General features: G+C 43.1%; 1 protein-coding gene across 1 annotated transcript; it reads left to right on the plus strand.

Annotated features, from left to right (window-relative positions):
- Positions 1-8: 8 nt before the first annotated feature.
- Positions 9-20,264, plus strand: LOC100557832 (monoacylglycerol/Diacylglycerol O-acyltransferase). The gene is made up of 7 exons (XM_003224314.4): positions 9-446; positions 2,953-3,343; positions 3,737-3,901; positions 8,338-8,531; positions 16,199-16,259; positions 16,548-16,687; positions 18,415-20,264. The coding sequence occupies exons 2-7, from the start codon at positions 3,016-3,018 to the stop codon at positions 18,517-18,519; spliced, it is 993 nt and encodes a 330-aa protein (XP_003224362.4). The 5' UTR covers positions 9-446; positions 2,953-3,015; the 3' UTR covers positions 18,520-20,264.
- Positions 20,265-23,630: the final 3,366 nt, after the last annotated feature.

Genomic DNA, 23,630 nt, shown 5'->3' on the forward strand with positions numbered 1-23,630 from the left:
CTGTATGCAGACACAGACTGACTTTAACTGATTCCCTGCCTGTCTCTTGAATTGTGCTTTGTTTACGTAGGCATTTCCTTCTTGCTTTGACTCACCTGCTCCAGTTTTATAGCCACTTTTTTCAACCTTTTTCTTCTAAAAAGAAGTTGACTGGGAAGTGCTAGAAAGGTATCCACTGTAACAGTTACCTGCATTTCCTCTCCAACAATAGCACCTGTTACTCTAAAGGTGGAACCCTCTTTGTTACAAGATTAATAGGTAGCATCTATCTCCTATATAATGGATGGTTTCTACATGGTGGTGCCACACCCATTTCAGTCTCTAGATTTTCATAGATGCCCCTAGTTGGATCATAGATATGTGTCAGAAACTGGATACAAGATAGAAGCATCTACTGCTGTTTCCAGTATAGCAGAAGGAAGAAAGAGCTGAATATTCCAGGAACAGTAAGTAAATATGTGTGTGATTTGCCAGTGAAGGTGATGTGTTTAAATTAACCAGTAAGAAAGAACCTGTGAGCCATAGAATCTAAAGACCATAAAATTCATTGTACATTTCTAGGCAAAATGTATGTATGAAAAAATATATTGTAGATAGGCAAAATGTCACTTGTTGTGGGGTTGAAGTCCAAAACACCTGGTGGATCAAAGATTGATAACCACGGCCCTAGAATATAGAAAGTCAGACTGGTCTGATTATTCCATTGCAGACACCATTTGCAGACACAGCATTCCTCTGTTCACTCATAGAATAATGTCATAATGAGTTGGAAGGGAACTTGTGAGACACAAAGTCCAACTTTGGGCTCAATGCAGGATCTGTAGTTAAATGTTGACACCTGGTTATTTATTTATTTAGTCTCCTGTTTTTCTCCCATAATAGGAGTGCTAATTCTGAAGTAAATTTCTATACTATCCTATGCCAAGTAAGATCTGAAAGCTATGGCTTAGAACAGTGCTTCTCAATATTTTGGCCTTCAACTCCCAGAAATCCTAACAGCTGGTAAACTGGCTGGAATTTCTGGGAGTTGTATTCCAAAACACCTGGGGACCCACAGGTTGAGAACCACTGGCTTAGAAAGAAAGCAGTTCTGGGGGTGCTGTTTCCAGCGACTGTTTAGGTGTCACTGGTGTTTTATTAATAGTAAACTGATTTCATTTCTATTTATGTGCCAAAAGGTTTAACAACAACAACATAATAATAATAATAATAATAATAATAATAATAATAATAATAATAATAACTTTATTTTTATACCCCGCCCCATCTCCCCGAAGGGACTCGGGGCGGCTTACATGGGGCCAGGCCCGATAAAACAAACAAATAACAGTAACAAAGCAATAAAACAATTATCCCAGTAAAAACATCAACATCAATAAAAACAATCATTAAAATCAACAAGCAGGATACAGTGTTAAAAACAGGAGACTAATTCATACTTATAATATTGGAAGAGTAATCTCTTTTACATAAAAGGATTGTAAATATTGAAGCTTATTCGGGATTCCCCTCTTTGGGGAAACACAGCTCTATTTTCTATTACTAGGAAGGCTGGGGAACTATTGATTATTGGAGAGAGGTTATCTGACTTCATCACATGAACTTCTGGCTCCATCCTAGGATGTGAATAGTCTTTCATTTGGTTTAGTTTAATTTGGCTGGTACAAGCATGTGTAAGGGAAGGATCTGCTTATCTGAATAAATGGAGTGCTGGTATTGATTGGGATTCCCCTGAAGGTTCAAGTTTGAAACATGGAAGTCCTTCTAGATTCTAGAATTGACTGTGGAAGGAGGTAGCAGTAACTTTGATTGGTATATGGGCTAAAATCTTAAGTAAGAAAGCCTTGACTTCAACTACGTGGTCCTAATTATAATCAATGTGTACAGAAAAATGGGTCTGACCTTGAAGACAAGCTGAAAATTCTAGCAGACACAGAATACAACCACACAAGTGGAAGGATTTGATGAATAGACCATATGTAACACCAATTCTATACCATCCGAATTTTATTGCATTCCCAAGCCTTAAGTGTTGGTGTTGAATATGAACCCGCAGAGTCATGCATCCTATCTGAAAGTTATGCAGTTTCCCCAAAGTTCCCTGTTCCCACATATGGCCGAACTCACAGAACATCCAAACAGCTATGCAACAAATATTGAAGCTAAAATACTAGAGAGTTTTTCAAAATCTGAGACAGCAACAAAAACTACAGTGTGTGCTTCAAGTGTTTGCAGATGAAACTATGTAATTGAAATCATTACTGTAATTAGGTAATAAGGGCAGTTCTGACCAGAGTGCATGTGCATTAGAAGGTTCAAAAAGTTAGTTAGCATGGAAGTTTAGCCTTGCAGGTACAGTGCATGAAAACTGTACTGTAACCTTTACTTACAAAACAATGTTTTCTTCATCTCTTTAATTACATATATTTTTATAAACAATAATAAATTATTGCTGAAACACAGCATAACATTTTAATAGACTGTCTGCTGCAGTTTGAGGGTGTCATCTATTGTGGGTTGCACCCTCTGATCCTCTCCCCTGTGATACTACTGTTTATAGAGTTCTCAAAATATAATAATGGTTACTCTGATGTAAATCCTTCAGTAATCTGAGAATATGCACTAGTGAAGTCAGTCACTATATGCAGGAAATAGATGTCCCAAAGACTGCCTGTCTTTAGAAGCATTCATAGATAAATTATTTATAAAGTTTCTGAATCACATGGCAAAATAACTTGTTGATTTATAGTGCTGTCAAAGTTCAGTGAACATTGGTGATATACCAACAAAACTAGGTGTAAAATAATGGTGGTTATTGGAATGATATATTTCCTTAGTTTTTATATAATTTGGGGTGGGAGAAATTCCAATTATATTATTATGTTTCTTGTAACTATAAATACCATGTAGAAGTTCAAAATGATAAATAGGATTCTCTTTTCCCTTTTACAGGTAAATGGTGGAAGAATATCCAATTTCTGTGGAAAAATCAGTCGACTTGTTTGTTTTATTGACATGCATGAAATGGCAGCAATGAAGACACCTGGTGTTCCAGGTGAGGAAATGATCACCTGGTTTTCTTCTGCACTGACAAACAGGACTGATTTTACTTACTTGAAAGAATACGTGATATTTGTGATCAATCCTTTGTGGCTACTTGTGCCTTTGATATTGTTATATTCAATATATTCATTTATGTATATTTTTGGCTGTTTCGGCTCATTTATAATTTATGTTTACAAGAAGAAGACCAACCTACCAGAAGACACTTACAGCGAACCTTGGAACAAAGTAAGACAAGCTATTTCACAAGTTGTGAGTGCAGGTGGGAAAATATTACATGGTAAGATATTTAATTTCATTTCATTTTATTAATTCCAGCATTTTCCAGGGTTCAGACATAGCAACCCTGGTTGCTGTTTTGGAAGTTGCAGCAAATCCTGCAGTTGAAAAATACTGTTGATTTCTAGTGCTGCCAAAGTTCAGTGCACATTGGTGATCTACCAACAAAACTAGGTGCAAAATGCTTATATCTGTAACTCTAACATTGAAAAGATGAAAAGCCTACATCATAAACATTTTTAGTCTTTGTATAGTCAGAAACTTGCCCGAAAATGGGCCAGTTACTGGTTATGGAAAATTTGCTTCAATTTTCCGTTGTTTAAGATGTTTCAGACTTAATATGGTGTCAGAAAAGATTGTTGAATTAACCTGTTGGGTTTTATACTCTTTTTAGGCTATGAGGTTATTGGCATGGAACATATACCTGAAGGACCAGGGATTATTACTTTTTACCATGGAGCTATTGTTTTTGATTATGCCTTTCTTGTAGCTAACATTTTTGCAGAAAAGGGGAGAGTATGCCATTCTCTAGTTGACCATACTATGGTCAAATTACCAGGTAAGAAATGACTATTATTTGAATTTTTGTTCTACTATTAAACATAAAGGTGCTCAAGGTAGATCATGTTATAAACTACACAATAATAGGAATATATTTTCATAACCTGTTAAGATTATGATTCCAATATGGTTAAACATTCATGCAGAGCAGTAAAAACGCAGAAGACTAGGGGTTTATGTGAGCAGAGGTAAAAAGTAAATTAAACAGTAAGACAAATATATCCAGCCTCCCTTTCCCTTTAAAAAGTCATGCGCATAAAATAAGCATCAGAGACATCAAATAAAATAGCAAAAATATGTTTACTCACAATCTTGTATGATGATGGTCATACAGGCAAAAAACATCTTAGTTCCAAAGAAAAACAGTTCAGGAAACTACATATCTCTTAACATACAGGAACATCAGCATGGCATGGTCAGGAGCAAAGAGGAAGAGACAGGAAGAGGCATCTGTACATCACTTCCTGTGTGTCCCTAGAAAGGATACACCCATTTCCCATTTCATATGCAAAACCCCCTTAATGGTGTCATCAACTCTGGAATGCAGCTCTGTTCAGGTTACTAAGCAACAGACATAACTAACTACTAGGCTTGCTCAAATAATTCGATTTCCCCGTTACCCGTTATTAATTCGTTACATTCGTTTGTTTTGAAGCAATATACGACCTTGATTGTCCACACGTCTGGATATTGCGGTTTCGAATCGCGAGAGGCCGTTTTTTCGTTTTTTTCGTTAGGAAAAAAAGCTTTTGCAAATCACCCAAACTCCCAACATTCAGGCCCTTTCCTTTTGCCCCTCAGCAAAAGGGGCGTCACGGGCTCAGCCAATGGGAGGGGGCGAGGGGGAAGGAGGCCGAGGAGGAGGAGGAAGACGGAGGGGGGAAATGGCCGCCGCCGCCGCCTCGCCTCAGCTCAGGCCTGGAGAGACCGAGAGAGACAGAGAGGGGCCCGGCGGTGAGGAGGAAGAGGCCCGGGATGCGAGGGGGTGTGGGCCAGGCCCGTCCTCGGCTGCTCCCAGGGGCCCAGATTCGCACCCTCCCTCCCCCCAATACAGGTCTCCATACCACGCTACATGAACTTGAATGGATACTGTGGTTGTGTTGTCGAAAGCTTTCATGGCCGGGATCACACTGTTGTGGTATGTATTCCGGGCTCTATGGCCATGTGCCAGAAGCATTCTCTCCTGACGTTTCACCCACATCTGTGGCAGACATAGAGGTTTTGACGTCTGTGCGAAGCTAGGCAAGTGGGGTTTATATATCTGTGGAAGGTCCAGGGTGGGAGAAAAAACTCTTGTCTGTGGGAGGCAAGTGTGAATGTTGCAATTGGTCACCTTGATTAGCATTGAATAGCCTTGCAGCTTCAAAGCCTGGCTGCTTCCTACCTGGGGGAATCCTTTGTTGGGAGGCATTAGCTGGCCTTGATTGTTTCCTGTCTGGAATTCCCATTTTCTGGGTGTTGTTCTTTTACTGTCCTGATTTTAGCTTTTCTGTAGCTAAAAATGCATATAAAATTGATTCTATAGGGAGGATAAATGATTGGATTTCAACTCCTACAGCTTAGCTTTCTCTAATGGTACCATACCAAACTAAACCTCCCAAGATTCTGTAGCAGTGAGCCATCTTGGATATTGTAAGGGATTATTATTATTATTATTATTATTATTATTATTATTATTATTATTATTATTATTATTATTAGACCTTGCTCCCAGGAAGGTGCCTTCGCTGTGGCTCCCAACTTATCTATCTACATTTCCACATATTCTCCACATTGTGTGTATGTGTATGTATATTATATATACATGAGCCCCGATGGCGAAGTGTGTTAAAGCGCTGAGCTGCTGAACTTGCAGACCGAAAGGTCCCAGGTTCAAATCCCGGGAGCAGAGTGAGTGCCCGCTGTTAGCTCCAGCTTCTGCCAACCTAGCAGCTTGAAAACATGCCAATGTGAGTAGATCAATAGGTACCGCTCTGGCGGGAAGGTAATGGCACTCCATGTAGTCATGCCGGCCACATGACCTTGGAGGTGTCTATGGACAACACTGGCTCTTGGGCTTAGAAATGGAGATGAGCACCAACCCCCAGAGTCAGACATGACTGAACTTAACATCAAGGGATACCTTTACTTTTACCTATACACACACACACACATATGCAGGGACTATATATATATATATACACACACAGTATATATCACACACACACCATTTTAACAAAGTTTCAGCCACAAAAACAAAGTTTCTGAAGTAGAACAATGACTTTCACAGTAAAGACAACCCAATTTAACAGGAAATAAGACTTTCAAACCAGGAACAGATTTCTGCAATTATTAAAAAATGGTTTATTATAAAAGCTATGAAAATTCGCCAAAAATCAGAGGATAAGGGAAACGTTCCAAATTTTGGTGAGCTATCAGTGTTAAATGTGTTCTACCACTGTACCAAGTTTGAAGAAGATCACTCAAAAAATGAGGGCGGGAGAGTCGTGTAAAATCTCCCCTCGTGCTGTTTTTTTTTGGCCACTGCGCATGCGCGTCCGCCATTAACGAATTAATTTAAAAAATAACGAATTTTCGTTAATTTCGAATTTTTGGTGGGGGGCAAAATTCGGAAATGCCTTCAGAAACGAAATGCTGCCCCCCTCTAGTTTTGAAACGAGTTTAGAATCAAATTTTTCGTGGATCGAGCAAGCCTACTAACTACATAAACCATCCCACATTGAAAATGCATGCATGATTGCTTAGATAACCCAACACACAACTTAATAATCCTATATAATAATTTCAAAAGACTGATTTGAGAAAATTTAGTGAACCATTAGAAAATTTTAGCCAACTATTCTAAATATGGTGTGGATTCAAATCATTGTATAAAAAAGAGGTGATCACCTGGGAGCTATTTCCCAGATTGGGCAAGTCTTAAAGATCTCCAATTTTGTTTTGGAGACATTTTAATAGGACTTAAATATTTTTGTTAGAGAAAGAAAAATAAATATTGCATGTTCCCAGGTGCAAAATTATTTCATTTTGCATGCATTGATTAGGTTCAGACAGACAAACAAAGGTATATCCACACAAACAGCAAAATCTGGGGCTAGTCCAAAGCATTGCTGCTCCTGAAGAATGTAAGCTGTCAGAGCAGAGTCCTCATTGTCCAGTTAGGAGAAACTTGGTTTGGCTTCATTAGACAATACCCTATATCTGCGTTGTTTTTCATCATCATAGTGGTGGCAATGGGTCCACTCTTCCTTTCTGCCCTCTTAAGTTGTGTAGGTGACTTTGCTTACATTGGCAAAACAGGCAGTGATGACCAGGAGCTCTCTATGGCTTCATGGCAGCTGCTGCTATGGTGATTAAAAATGGCATATTTCTGATCACCCTAGTGCCATCCCCTTTTCCTTATGTGATATAGTAGCATTGGCTTATGCAAACAGTGAAGCCTGTTTCAAATTAAAACTAGCCCTGCTTTTCACAAATCCATGGAGTCTAGGGGGAAGCTTTGGAGCATTCCCCAACATTCACTAAATTATAGCACAACCGCATTAAGTTGCTGTGACAAATTTGGAAGCAACATAGCTCTACGGACATAATCACATTGATGAGGTTCCCCATGCTGATTTGCCAGCCTCCATAATGAATCGGCTTCGCAGCGGGGTAATCCCAGCACCCCATGCCCTGCTCCACTCCCAGCTGGCAGTGATGCTTCCCCATCACATATGGGGAAGTGTTGCCATGCGGCTTGTCCCCGGAGTAGCCCTGTTGTTCCACGTGAAACATGAGGAGGCTCTCATGTTGGAGAAACAGCGTTCTACTATGCTGCCACCCCAGTTGAGCAATTGCATACAGCCAAAAGTGAGACTACATCGTGTGAGGGGTGGCATAGGGCTCCTTGGCAGAAGCGTCTTAGGACGCTAACAATTCCTCATGTTATGAGGTTCTATGTATCAAATAAATGCAAAGTAGCTGATTTTGTCCCTTTTGAGATTATACATCCTGTGTAGATATCCCCAAAGAGAAATACTGAGTACATCTAAACTACCAAAAAAGAATCTAGTCTCTATTCTTCCATGTCTGAATAGCCCAGGTTGCTCCCTGCCCTCTATTTAAAGAGACAAGAAACAAACCTCTTTAAGACATACCTTTTCACTTTAATATTCTCTAGAATGTCATACTGCCAAATGTGGGACCTGATTTTGACCCTTTTCAAATGAATTGATCATCATAGAGCTCCTTTCTCAGTGACTGAACATTTTAGGGGAGAAACTATTGTGAAAACAAATAAGAGAAGAGGAGTAATTTCTTATGAGTAAAGCAGCCATGCTTGAGAATGTTAAAAAGTTACTGCCATTGGAAGAGTGATATCTTCAAAATGGCTACACTTTTCTTTTACAATAAATGTGGGACTGCATGCTTCATATATTCCTTTTCTTACAGGATTGAAATTGGCCCTTGATGCAATCCATTGTAAAAATTACACCAAAGCAGAATGCTTGGAAATCCTGAAGAAAGGCAATTTATTGGGACTTGCACCTGGTGGACTTAGAGAGGGAAATTTTAGCGATCAGTATTATAATCTGATGTGGGGTAACCGTACCGGTTTTGCTCAACTGGCTTTAGATGCTAAAGTGGTGAGTAAGTGAGATAACATTTTATGATGTTACATGTGACTGAAGAAAAATTAGATTAATTTTGTAGATATCAAATTAAAGTATGCTCCAGAAACAACACGTTTCTGGTCAGCTAATGGAAAGTGCCTAATTGAGTCATTCATTTCTGTGTTGTGATTTAAACAAGTAACAACAACAAATGGCTGATAGTTTTCATCTGGGAGATGTATGAGAAAGTTCTTGGAGGTGTTCCTTCCTACACTAGGTAGTCACCATAGCAGCCCCACCCTACTAGTAAGCGAAGGGTTACCCTCCCATAGTAAAGCCAAATTCCAGTTGCCACCTGGCCATTGACAGCAACTATACAAATAGTTAATGATCATTGGGTTTTATCTGTATGCAAATCTTGTAATCACTTAGCTGTCCAGGGAAACTGAACAAAGCTACACCCTGACCAAGCATAATAATAATGTTTTTCAAGTGTTAAGGAGCCTGGACTGATGCAAATGCTTGCAGTTTGGGTCTGTGTATCAAACTGCATTAATTCTACAGTGTAGATGTACCCAGAGAACTTGAATTCATGCAATAGTTGAATTCTTGAAGAGACTTTTCAAAGTTGGAAGATATTTATTTGTTTTTGTACCAAAAAAAGAGTTTCAACCAAAATTTCTGGTAGATAGGTATGATTTTGCCCTCACTAAGGAAAGGTGTGGTCCTATGTTATAACTTAAGACATGGTTATGGGACCAAGCATTCGAGCAATAACTGTAACAGTGTAATAATGATAATAATTTAAACTGATTGACTAACGGACTGACCCTGGACTATGATTTTGAACTTACATTATTTTAATTGATGTTTTAATAACTGATGTTTTAAGAATGGATGTTTTAATAATTGGTTTTAATTGTAATTGTTATTTCTGAATTGTATGTTGGCATTGAATTGTTGCCTGTGTGGCCGCCCTGAGTCCCCTTCAGGATGAGTAGGGCAGGCTATAATTATGGGAAATAAATAAATAAACAAACAAATGTTGGGCAAGTCTTGTTTTACAAAATGAAAAGATCAAGTGTTGTTATGATTGAGCCTCATGGCTCTGTTACTGACAGACGTGGGCGTAAGACTCCTCGAGAGTCAGATACTCTCGAGGAGCGAGAGAGAAAAAGACTGCGAGACATATTTGCAGCACCATCTGACGAGGAGTCTTTCGAAGGGTTTACGGAGAGAATGGAGGAGGGGCTGGTTAGCTCAGAGGAGGATGAGATGGATTGGACTCGGGTAAGGGAGGAAGTGGGTGCCACTGGCCATGATGGGATGGAAGATGAATGGGGACCTTCAGGATTAGACCCATGGACAAGCTGGAGGGATGGGACGGGATCCACAGCTGGGGATGCTGTGGGGCGTAGTCAGAGGTGTTCCAGCTCTGACGAGGAAAGTGATGAGGAAACGCCCGGGTTAAGGAGGACAGCTGACAGTGATGAAGATTTGTAACTGGCATAAAATGGGGCTTGAGAGCAATTGCAAATTGCGTTGGGCAAGGTAATCTGGGCAAACGCTTGGGATCCGTGTGTGTGTGGGACGCTTCCCTGAAGACTTGTGTGCTTTCCTGTGCTGTGACGTAAGTTGATTGGAATCCAGGGTCAGACGGCGGGAGGGATTGTGTGGGCATTTGTTTGTGCAAACCTGTGCTTACTCTTATTAGCTTGACCTTCCGTCGTCTTCTTGACGGACGCCATCTCCTGCTTTGAGAACTCGGACTGAACTGACCACGGCTTGTCTTCCCCCCTTCTTGGACTTGGAAAAACTACAAACGTCTGCTTCTGGCTTTGATCTACGGAACGGAACTGGTCTACTCAACTGCTACAATCCTTGGCTGATTTACTCGTGTTGGAGATCCTGTCTGCTGTGTGTGTGGGGGAGCGACGCAAGTTACTCTAAGCACAGTGTTGGCAGCAGAGAGGAATCTGCTGCCAATTAGTTGCATTCTTTGTATCTTTTGTTCCTTGGCTTTCGTTTCGTTTATACCCAGGCTGAAGTAAGCAGTTTGTTTTTACCCGGATTAAACTCCGGTTTAATCCGGTTTATCTTTTGAACATTTACTTTTGCCCCTTTTTGCTCCTAAAGGCAAAAACTGCCTGGCCCTTGTGTTTTACGGGCATTTTTGAGTTCTGTAATCTAATAAACTCTGTTACTTTGAATCTTGTGGCGTTCTGTCCTTGACAGATTGCCCAACGCCCATAAAAAGTTTATTGCAGCAATAAACCCGTCAGGAAGACGATGGATGAGTTACGGGCCAAAGTAGACCAATTGCAAACGGCTTTTACCGTTAGCCAAACAGCTCAGGCTGTGAAAGGACATGTTTTGACTCCTGAACGCTTTGACGGAACCAGGTGCAAGTTGCCAACCTTTTTGGCACAAGTGGAGCTTTATTTTTCTCAGCTCAGTGCTCATGCTTTTCCTACAGACACTAGCAAGGTGGCTTTTATTTTGAGTTTGTTGACCGGTCCCGCAGGACAATGGGCCACTAATTTAATTTTGGGAAATGACCCAGTCAAGGACAATTTGAATAATTTCAAAAAGTTGTTAACTGATACTTTTGGGGATCCTCTCCGCACGGAGAACGCTGGGTGGGCTCTGTATCGGTTGAAACAGGGAAAGGGGACTGTTTTGGATTACTTAAATAAGTTTAACCTGTATCGCCACCAGCTGGATTGGGGGGAAAATGCATTCATGCTTTTGTTTACTGCCGGGTTAAGTGATATGCTCCAGGATGAATTAGCACGCTTGGAGCCGGCTGAAAGCTGGGACGCCTTAGTAGCTAAGGTGCTGCGTTTAGACGCAAGGTTCGAGGCTCGTAAACACTCAAAAGCAATGTGTGCGCCACCCATGCATGTAACCAGGGCACCTGTGGTGATGGGGGAAGAGCCCATGGAGCTTGGGGTCTTTAAAAAGCTGTCTACAGAGGAAAAGAGCCGTAGGAGGCAGCTGGGCTTGTGTTTGTACTGTGGGAATGCTGGGCATTTTGCCAAAAATTGTAATGTGAAACCTTCCCAGCTTTCGGGAAAAGGCCAGCCCTAGTGCGACGTGAGTCCAACGCACTAGGGCTCCTCAAGCAGTCAACTGAGGGGAGGAAGCATGTTTTCGTACCCATTACATTATCTGTTGGGGGAAGGGAACTTGTTTCTACTTTGGCACTGCTGGACTCAGGGGCTACGGTCTCCTATGTAGATATTGAGTTTGCTAAGAAGCATGGCATTCCTAGAGTGCGCAAGGCATGCGACGTGTGGGTGGAAGGAGCAGATGGGAGACTGCTGGAGACTGGGGTGGTTAACCATGAAACCTCAGCAGTAACGTGGGAGGTGCAGGGAGTAACGGGAACGTTTGTGTGGGATATTACGAGCTTGCCTAGATATGATGTGATCCTGGGGATGGATTGGCTAGCTGTAGTAAACCCACAAGTAGATTGGGCAACACGTAAAGTGATCTTAAAGAGGCAGGACTGTTGCACTCTAAATGTTACTCATTCTGATATGGAGGGAGTGCCTGCTGAGTATGGGGAGTTCTCTGATGTATTTTGTAAAAGAGAAGCGGACAAATTACCACCGCACAGGCCATATGATTGCGCCATCAAGTTGGCAGAAGGTGCGAAACTGCCAGCAGGGAGGCTGTATGCCTTGACTGTACCGGAAAGGCAAGCTTTGCGGGAGTTTCTAGATGAAAATTTAGCCAAGGGGTTTATTCGCCCATCTAGTTCTCCAACTGCGGCACCAGTATTCTTTGTAGCCAAAAAGACTGGGGAACTTAGGCTGGTCTGTGACTATCGGATCCTAAACAAATACACCATTCGGGATAGGTACCCGCTCCCTTTAATCTCGGAACTGTTATCAAGGGTGCAAGGGGCTAAGGTCTTTACCAAGCTTGACCTGCGGGGGGCCTATAACTTAATCCGTATACGGGAAGGGGATGAATGGAAGACGGCATTTAACACGTGTTTCGGATGCCACGAGTTCCGAGTCATGCCTTTTGGGCTTTGTAATGCTCCTGCGGTATTCCAGAGGTTCATGAACGATGTGTTCAGGGACCTAATTGATCAATTTTTAGTGATTTATTTGGATGATATCTTGATTTTTTCTAAGGACGAGAAAGAACATCGTCAACATGTCAAGCAGGTTCTGCACCGACTGCGGGCTAATGGGCTTTTCGCCAAGGCTTCCAAGTGCGTCTTTCATGTGCCTGAAGTGGAGTTCCTAGGTCATGTAGTGTCAGGTAGGGAACTTAAAATGGACCCACATAAGGTTGACGCTGTCAACTCATGGCAGGAGCTGAAGACTAAGAAGGATGTACAAAGGTTCTTGGGTTTCGCTAATTACTACCGGGAGTTTATTCCGAATTTTGCAAAGCTCACGGTACCTTTGACGCAGCTTCTGCGCAAGAAACAGCCATTTGTGTGGGGGCGGGAAGCTCACGAGGCGTTTCTACAACTAAAGTCTAGTTTTCAATCGGACAACATACTAACCCATCCTGATGTTGACAGACCGTTCGTGGTAGAAGCGGACGCTTCTAGCTACGCGTTGGGGGCTGTATTGTCTCAGAAGGATTCCTCAGGGACCTTGCGTCCCTGTGGATTTTACTCGCGGCAACTAACACCCTTCGAGCAGAACTATACCATATGGGAGAAGGAGTTGTTGGCGATTAAGGTGGCGTTTGAGGTGTGGCGGCACTGGCTTGAAGGGGCACGGCACCAGATCGTGGTCAGATCTGATCACAAGAACTTAGAGCACTTGCAAACAGCAAAGAAGTTAAACCAGCGTCAAATCCGCTGGGCTTTGTTTTTCTCCAGGTTTAACTTCAAGGTGCAGTTCGTGGAGGGGAAGGCAAACTTGCGGGCCGATGCTTTATCCCGCAAGCCGGAATTTAAGACCAATGAGCAGGTAGTATGTCAGACCATCTTGCCTACTGCCTCTCTGTGTGTTGTAGATAATGAGCTTGGGTTACATGACCAGATCCTTGAGGCTCAGAAGGATGATGTGTGGACTCAGGAGCAACTGATGCTGCTCTCTGCAGGTAACCGTACCATACTGCCGCATCTCCAGGATCAAGACGGGGTATTGGTGCGTAGGGGGCAGGTTTACGTACCAGTAGGGACCCTCAGGTTGGAGGTGATTAGAGCCCACCATGACGAACCCATGGCTGGGCACTTTGGCAGGTTCAAGACCGTACAGCTTATCACCAGGAGCTACTGGTGGCCAAAGATGCGGCAAGACATTCTGCGCTTTTGTGACAGCTGCGCCGTTTGTCAGCAGAGTAAGACGCCTGTTGGGCGCCCTAGAGGGTTGTTATCGTCTTTACCTGTTCCGGAGAGGCCATGGCAAATCATTTCCATGGATTTTATTTCAGATTTGCCTAAGTCTGGGGGTTATACTTGTATTTGGGTGGTGGTGGATTTATTTAGTAAACTGGCTCATTTTATTCCTTGTTCAACCATTCCGGCGGCCCCTACGTTGGCCTTACTATTTACAAAGCACATCTATCGTTTGCACGGAGCACCCGAGGTGATTATTTCAGATAGGGCTCCGCAATTTGTGTCACGCTTTTGGAAACACTTCCATGAGTGTTTGGGGACTAAGTTAAACGTGTCTTCAGCTTTCCATCCGCAAACGGATGGACAGTCGGAACGGGTTAATGGGCTCTTAGAGCAGTATCTGCGTTGTTTTTGTTTAGATCAACCCACGGCTTGGGTAAAGTGGTTACCGGTGGCGGAATTTGCTTACAACAATGCGGTGCACACGTCTAGTCAGCATACGCCATTTGAGCTAACTTATGGTTTTCACCCACGGGGAGGTGTGGCGCCGTCGACCAATGTGGTCTCTTCGGACCCTGTGTACCGCTCTTCGGAAATGGCTGCATTGCATGATGTTGCCCGTCGCTTACTGTTGGAAGCTAAGGCAACGCAGAAGACTCAGGCTGACCGCCACAGGCAGGCAGGGGAGGAGTTGGAAGAAGGGGATTTGGTGTGGTTATCTTCCAAACATATTAAACAGGCTGGGGGAAAGTTTGCGCCTCGGTATTTGGGTCCCTTTCCTATCGTTAAAAAGATTTCTTCTGTTGCGTTTCGTTTGCGTTTACCGTCTAGTTTAAAGGTCCATCCAGTCTTTCATCGTTCGCTGTTGAAACTTGATACCTCTAGTCGTCGTGGTGCTATAGCGGAGGGTATCACTGCCACTTCTCCGCCATCGGGGGAGGAGGCCTTTGTGAGAGGGGATAGTGTTATGATTGAGCCTCATGGCTCTGTTACTGACAGACGTGGGCGTAAGACTCCTCGAGAGTCAGATACTCTCGAGGAGCGAGAGAGAAAAAGACTGCGAGACATATTTGCAGCACCATCTGACGAGGAGTCTTTCGAAGGGTTTACGGAGAGAATGGAGGAGGGGCTGGTTAGCTCAGAGGAGGATGAGATGGATTGGACTCGGGTAAGGGAGGAAGTGGGTGCCACTGGCCATGATGGGATGGAAGATGAATGGGGACCTTCAGGATTAGACCCATGGACAAGCTGGAGGGATGGGACGGGATCCACAGCTGGGGATGCTGTGGGGCGTAGTCAGAGGTGTTCCAGCTCTGACGAGGAAAGTGATGAGGAAACGCCCGGGTTAAGGAGGACAGCTGACAGTGATGAAGATTTGTAACTGGCATAAAATGGGGCTTGAGAGCAATTGCAAATTGCGTTGGGCAAGGTAATCTGGGCAAACGCTTGGGATCCGTGTGTGTGTGGGACGCTTCCCTGAAGACTTGTGTGCTTTCCTGTGCTGTGACGTAAGTTGATTGGAATCCAGGGTCAGACGGCGGGAGGGATTGTGTGGGCATTTGTTTGTGCAAACCTGTGCTTACTCTTATTAGCTTGACCTTCCGTCGTCTTCTTGACGGACGCCATCTCCTGCTTTGAGAACTCGGACTGAACTGACCACGGCTTGTCTTCCCCCCTTCTTGGACTTGGAAAAACTACAAACGTCTGCTTCTGGCTTTGATCTACGGAACGGAACTGGTCTACTCAACTGCTACAATCCTTGGCTGATTTACTCGTGTTGGAGATCCTGTCTGCTGTGTGTGTGGGGGAGCGACGCAAGTTACTCTAAGCACAGTGTTGGCAGCAGAGAGGAATCTGCTGCCAATTAGTTGCATTCTTTGTATCTTTTGTTCCTTGGCTTTCGTTTCGTTTATACCCAGGCTGAAGTAAGCAGTTTGTTTTTACCCGGATTAAACTCCGGTTTAATCCGGTTTATCTTTTGAACATTTACTTTTGCCCCTTTTTGCTCCTAAAGGCAAAAACTGCCTGGCCCTTGTGTTTTACGGGCATTTTTGAGTTCTGTAATCTAATAAACTCTGTTACTTTGAATCTTGTGGCGTTCTGTCCTTGACAAGTGTTCACTGAAGTTGGCTACATCCTTGAAAACTAATATGCCTCTTTGAAAGGAATCAAACTTTGAAAGGAGTAAAGTTCTTTCTCTTCCATTTCTGGGGACCTGAAGGAGTTTGCAAATCTTCATTTTTTACTAGTTTGAATCATGTATGGGAAACTATTATAATAAAGCTGAGTGTGGGGCCTTGCCTCTGCTTTTTAACAAAAAATAGAGTGAAGATTAGTAAAGTGAAATATTCATTGTAACGTATTGTATGTATTCTGTTTTTTAAAGCCAATAATCCCTATGTTTACCCAAAACCTTCGTGAAGGATACAGATCAACTGGAAAAACATGTGAGCTACATTTCCTACTTTTCATCTTCAACAAAATGTATGTCAAATAGTGAACATTTTAATGTAATGAAATGCAAGTAACTTTATTAACTAACGACTTCATTGCCACATGCTTTTCCTACTATGTACAAGTTGTGTAGAAATATGTGATTGTTACATCTCCCTCTAAATTTAGAACAAAATCAAAAATCATAAATGTGGAGAAAAATTGAGGAGGATATAAACAAAATATCATGAATAATTTCATAAGCTATGCTTTGAATTGTCATATGTTCATTTCATGTACAGGGTTGTCAAGATGGTTGTATGAACATACTCGATTCCTAGTCCTTCCCACATATGGAGGGTTTCCAGTGAAATTTCGCACATATATTGGAGAACCTATCCCATATGATCCAAATATAACAGCTAAGGAACTGGCTGAAAAAGTAAGTTTTTTTTTTCGTGTCAGGAGCAACCTGAGTTGCTTCTGGAGTGAGAGAATTGGCCGTCTACAAGGACGTTGCCCAGGGGAGGCCCGATGTTTCGATGTTTTACCATCCTTGTGGGAGGCTTCTCTCATGTCCCCGCATAGAGCTGGAGCTCATCCATGCTCTCCTCGGGTGGGATTCGAATCTGGCAGCCTTCAGGTCAGCAACCCAACCTTCAAGTCACAAGGCTTTTATCCCCTAGGCCATTGAGGGCTCCTAATCAATCATGGAGGAATATTTACCCAGAGTGAAATTTAACATTGTTTTCTTGAGAGCCACTATGGTTAACTGGTTTGAGTTTTGGGCTGGGAGCTCAGGATTCAAATCTTTGCTTGGCCATGCAAACTCAATAGATTACTTTGAATAAGTCTCAGGCTGATAAAAAGCAATAATTAAACCTTCTACACCAGTAGTTCTCAACCTGCGGTCCCCAGATGTTTTTGGTCTTAGAATCATAGAATCATAGTAGAGTTGAAAGAGACCTCATGGGCCATCCAGTCCAACCCCCCGCTAAGAAGCAGGAAATCGCATTCAAAGCTCCCCCGACAGATGGCCATCCAGCCTCTGCTTAAAAGCCTCCAAAGAAGGAGCCTCCACCACAGCCCGGGGGAGAGAGTGCCACTGCCGAACAGCCCTCACAACAGCCTTCAACTCCCAGAAATCCTAACAGCTGGTAAATTGGCTGGAATTTCTGGGAGTTGTAGACCAAAAACATCTGGGGACCCCAGGTTGAGAACCAGTGCTCTAGACAGATATTGCCATCATCACCAATCCCAGTGGTAGAATTATTTTAGGGTCATCATAAGTCAGCAATTTCATGTGAAGATTATATAAAGAAGATGAACATCCTTAAGACCAGAACTAGGCACAACAGTTCTGTGATCATTGTCCAATTGGCCTAACAATTCCATATACCAAAAATTTATTTAACTAATTGTTGTTGTTGTTATATTATTATTATCATTATTAAATAATAATAATCTTTAAGGAGTAATTATTTGTGCAATTAACAACTGTACAATAACTCTCAATTCCAAATGTCCTAATATTTTTAAATACACTTATGACTTGTACACTGCCATATTCTTAAACATAATGCCAATTCACTCCATGTCATTTCACCCACACACATGTCATTTCTATCATATTACTTTGTAATGTGTAACAAATATCCCATCTACACTGCCATATAATGCAATTTAAAGCTACATTATATGGTCAGTGCATACTCATATAAAGCAGTTCAATGCAATTAAACTGCATTCTATGAATCTACAGTGACCATATACTGCATTATATGCCAATAGATTGGACCAAAGAGAACATCTTATTTGGATGAAAGAGAGTCAAGCATGTTCCTTACATGTCGTTATATTCCTTCCCTGATGGATAGAAGCAGCACTTCTAGAAGGTAGCTGCATTGTATAAAACTGCCCATGGTCGATTGCTACTGTTTCTATGGTATGGATTGCCCTTTTTAGGTGTGATTTCAGTTTAGTTTGACATGCTCAATATTGTTCAATGAAATGCATATACTTGGTTAATGAGAAAATACACAGTATTTCTGCTACTGGGTGGGTGTGTGGGAATTCTAATACGGATCCCACCATAAACTTTTATTGTACCTTGGGGAAAATATTTGTACTTTATATAGATTACTCCTTTTGCTTTTTACATTTTACTAGGCAAAGACTGCAATTGAACATCTTCGAGACAGATATCAAAAACGGCCAGGAAATATATTAAGAGCTCTACTTGAACGCTTTGAGAAACATCACAAAGATATCTAAGTTTTCCATAACGTTTTCACATCACATTTGTGTCCATATACATGTAGTAAGAAGTATTAATAATTATGTGATTGATGCTGCTATTGTGTACAAGATAACTTGGACATAAGCCCTATGCTCCACTATGGGGCTAAAAGATGAATGAATGTGCACACAGTTGGGGGGATTAATATAGCAATTATTTTTATTATATACATATTGTCAAGACCCAGGCTACAGAACACCAATAACCATGCGCAGAGGCCGGATTCTATCTAATATCTTTATTATAGGAATATATAAAGTCAATAAAAACAAGTGAAGAATATAGTTCAGAAGTAGATCTTCCAGGAAAGGTCAAATATAGTCCAGGAAAACAATGTCCAATATGTGATATTAGAGTCCAAAGTTATAATCCAATAACCGAAACACACACTTTGCCAAGCAATAGTGTGGGGAGATGACAAGGTCTTTTAGTCCATTGAAGCTTGACAACAAGGCTGGAAAACAAACTTGATACTTGGCTAGACAAGACTTGATACGAGGCGAACAAGAAGCAAGAATAAGGTCCGTGGTGAGGTCCGTGGTCAAACTAGGCAGGCTTGGAACTTGGTTCGGGAAACAAGGAACTGGGGATTACGAAGTCCACACACGATCTCACTCCTCAAGCTGACGAGTTGACTCCGCAAGGTTTCCTTCACGGCAAAACACCTAAATAGGGTCTCGTTTCCCGCCAGAAGAACACTTTCCCTGGAGAACTAGAAGTGAAACCCAACTCTGTCCAGATGCATGACTCCTTAGAATTTCCCAAGGGAAGCAGACCTAATCAGCTAATTGTTTGGCTGCGATTCTGAGGCTCCGGCGATTCGCCTCCCTCGCTCCTCTATCTCTATTATAATTGTCCTTTCGAGAAAACGGGGGAGAATTCTGCCCAAGGCTTGTTTGGCTGACTTCTTGAGGGCAAACATCCTCCAGGTGCAGAGGCTCCGATTCTGGCTGAACCGGTGAAAAACCCATGTTTTCTTCTTCGTCTGCCACAACAGTGCTAGGAACGGGACTACAAGGCCCATGAGACATCACACATATAGATGCTACATGTGAATGTGTGTATGCATAATTTTAAAACAGCAGGTGTCACAAGTTTTTTTCTGAATATTTATTCATTAGTGTCATTAACAGACATAACTTAATATTAATTAATAAGCAAATAATCTTGGCTTCTGGTTTCTTCAGTTGTTAAATATATCATCCACCTAAAAATGTTACTGATGGAGTGTTCTCAAGATGAGGACTAGGTCTTCCTAATCTTAAAACCTATTCTCAAGCATACTGTTTGGCTTGGGACCCTTCCACACATGACTAAAACCCAGGTTAAAATAACCCTCTTCAGCATGGATTCTAGTCCCCACCCACCAAGCCAAATCCCAGGCTTTCCCGAGAGGGAGCAGGAGCTACATGCCTTCCCAATTGAAATCGGGATGGCATGAAAACACCCCAAAGCTCTCAATTTCCCCTCTAAATCTTACTAAAAAGAGTCCCTGGATGCCATGGAGCCTCTCTTAGCATCCTCCTGGAGTGGGAAAATGATGCCTGAGGAGAAGGGAGGGGTGAGGAAGAAATCCCCTTCTCGCCCACCCCCCAGTCTTCCCAAACATGGTTTTTACTGGAGGCATCATTAGGTAAAACTGAGACAGTAAAAACAGAGACAGGTTCTGCATTTTGGGCCTGTTTGGATGGACCTTTGGTTGAAGAGCTGGTTGTTTTTATTTATTTATTTATTTATTTATTATTCAAACTTATATGCCACCACTCCCCTAGGGCTCAGGGCGGTTTACAAGAACAGGCTAAAATCTAACAATTTAAAAACATTTTAAAAACATCTTAAAAAACATCTTTAAAACATCCTAAAAGCATCTTTTAAAAACATCAATAACAGAAATCAAAAGCTTGCCAAAACAGGTGTGTCTTCCATGGCCTGCGGAAGGCTGATAAGTCCCGTAAGGCATGAACTTCAGGTGGCAGAGTGTTCCAGAGAGATGTCGCCACTGCTGAAAAGGCAGTTTGTTAGACGCAAAGTCTTAAAACTGGGGACTTCCAATAGGTCTTGGTCCTCAGAACGGAGGGATCTCTGGGGTTTGTAGGGGGTGAGGCGGTCCCTCAGGTACATCGGCCCTAGAGCATGTAAGGCCTTAAAGGTAAGTATCATCACTTTGAAAGTGATCCAGTGCTCAATTGGTAACCAGTGCAGCTGCAGTAAGATTGGTGTTATGTGTCAAGACCCCAGGCTGCAGAGCACCAATAACCATACACAGAGGCCAGAATCTATCTAATATCTTTATTGAAGGAATATATAAAGTTAATAAAAACAAGTGTAGAAAATAGTCCAGAATTAGACCCTTCAGGAAAGGTCAAAATTAGTCCAAAGAAACAACGTTCAATATGAAATATTAAGGTCCAAAGTTGTAATCCAATAACCGAAACACTCACTTTGCCAGGCAAAGTGAGGGGAGATGACAAGGTCTTTTAGTCCATGAAACTTGAGCGAGGCTAGGAAGTAACTTGATTCTTGGAAAAACGAGGCTTGATTCAAGGCAACAAGGAAACAAGGAACAAGAGCAAGATCCGTGGTAATTTCTTGGTAAAATCCGGGAAACAAGACGAGGCTGAGTCTTAGAATGCAAGGCAGGATTCGTGGAGTAAACAAAGCTGGGAACGAAGGCTTGGCGACAGGAACGGAGGCTTGGAAGCGGAGTAGCTGTCCACACACGCTACTCCGGTTGCTGACGAATTGACTCCGCAAGATCCCTTTGTGGGTAAAACACCTAAATAGGGTCCCGTTTTCCCGCCCAAGAGCAGTTCTCTGGAGAACCAGAAACGAAAGCTATTTTCTGAGTCCAGATGCATGACTCCCTAAACTTTCCCATGGGAAGCAGGCTTAATCAGCTGAATGCTTAGCAGCTATCCTAGCACTCCTGCGAGACGCCTGATCGACTCCTCTCTGTTGTTTACAAAAATCATGGCGAGAAAACACAGGAGATTTAGGCTAAGGGCTTGTTTGACAGACTTCTGGTAGACAAATCTCTTGCAGGTGCAAGGTTCCCAAATCTGGCTGGGAGAGTTCCAAATCTGACTGAGACGGTGAAAAACCCAAGTTTTCCTCTTCATCTGGCACTACAATGCCAGGAATGGGACTACATGGCCCATGACTCATCACACTATCCCCCTCCTCAAGCCCCCTCTCAAACTGGGACTCTCTCCCCGAGGCGCGAGGCCGCGGCTTGGCGGGATAGGTCTGATGGAAGCGGCGGGTTAGATCAGGAGCATGGACTGTGGAAGCGTCTTCCCAAGAGCGTTCCTCGGGGCCAAAACCCACCCAGTCAATGAGATATTGTAGGCGGCGGCGGTGAAAGCGAGAATCCAAAATGTCCTGAACCTCAAACTCCTCCTCTCCATCCACCCAAACAGGAGGGGGGGCCGGCCGGTCTGTATCAGGGCGCACACCATCCGCCGGAAGGAGCAGGGAGCGATGGAACACTGGATGAATGCGCATAGCGCGCGGAAGTTGGAGTTTGAAAGTCACGGGGTTAAGTTGTGCCACCACCTGATAGGGACCAATGAAACGGGCATCTAACTTCCGGCAAGGGCGATGGGAGGGCAAAAAGCGAGTGGACAGAAGAACCCGGTCTCCTACCTTGATTTCGGGGCCCGGCTGGCGATGTTTGTCCGCGTGACGTTTATAGTCCTCCTTGGCTTGGTCTAGTTGCTGGAGCAAGAGTTGTTGCACCGCTGCGAGTTCCTGCAGCCAGTCCTCTGCTGCGGGAACTTCTGAGGTTTCAATGACAGGAGGAAAGAAACGTGGATGGAAGCCGTAGTTTGCAAAGAACGGGGTTTCTTTAGTAGAAGCCTGGACCCCATTGTTGTAGGCAAACTCTGACAGCGATAACAGGGAAGCCCAATTGTCCTGCTGGTAATTCACATAACAGCGAAGGTATTGTTCCAAAGTGGCATTGGTGCGCTCAGTTTGCCCATCTGTTTGGGGATGATGAGCCGAAGATAAACGAGAGTCTATGCCCAATAGTTTTTGTAGTGCTTTCCAGAAACGAGAGGTGAATTGGGACCCACGGTCTGTGACCAAACTCTTGGGCAATCCATGCAATCTGAAAACATGTTGGAGGAATAGATCTGCAGTCTCTTTGGCCGTGGGAAGGCCTTCACAGGGAATAAAATGGGCTAACTTGGTGAAAAGGTCCACCACCACTAGGATCGTGGTGAATCCACAGGAAGGTGGTAGATCAGTTATAAAATCCGCAGAGATTATTTCCCATGGGTGGGATGGAGTAGGGAGAGGATGTAGAAGCCCTGAGGGCTTTTCCCTTCTTGTCTTGGAGCGCTGGCATACTGGGCAGGTGTTGACATATTTTTCCACATCCTTGCGGATCTTGGGCCACCAGAAATCTCTTAGGATCAAATGCATAGTTTTAAATAGCCCGAAATGCCCTGCTGGCTTGCAGTCATGACATAAACGAAGTGCCTTTTCCCTGCCCGGTCCTGGGGGGATGTAAACATGATTTCTATAGCAAAGTAGCCCATCCTTAAGCGAAAAGGGAAAATGTAGTCCTTGGCGAAGTTGGTCCTGCGCCCAGGCATCTACTTGCTGACTAGCCCTGATTTCTTGAGCACAAAGGGGCCCTGGAGTAGAGGGAGTTGATTCAATGGGAGTGGATTTGGTGTTTCCCACTGTGAGCGTGGCAAAGTTCTCGGGTTGTAGCAGCTGGGACTCAAAGGTCTCCTTGCGCCCTGCAGCGTATTCCGGTTTCCGTGACAGAGCATCTGCTTGTTTGGTCTGGGCTGGGGTTACATAATGAATTTGGAAGTTAAAACGTTCAAAGAATAAAGCCCAGCGTTGTTGTCTCTGATTTAGCTTGCGGGCAGTTCTTAGATGCTCTAGATTCCGATGATCAGTATGGACTTCAATGGGAAATTTGGCCCCTTCTAACCAATGTCTCCAAGTTTCAAAGGCTGCCTTTATGGCCAATAGTTCCTTTTCCCAAATGGTGTAGTTTCTCTCTGGTGCGGTCAATTGACGGGAATAAAAGGCACAAGGATGAAGATGATCTCCCACCGGTTGTAGG

The sequence above is a fragment of the Anolis carolinensis genome, chromosome 4, assembly GCF_035594765.1.
Source record: "Anolis carolinensis isolate JA03-04 chromosome 4, rAnoCar3.1.pri, whole genome shotgun sequence".
Classification (NCBI taxonomy): domain Eukaryota; kingdom Metazoa; phylum Chordata; class Lepidosauria; order Squamata; family Dactyloidae; genus Anolis; species Anolis carolinensis.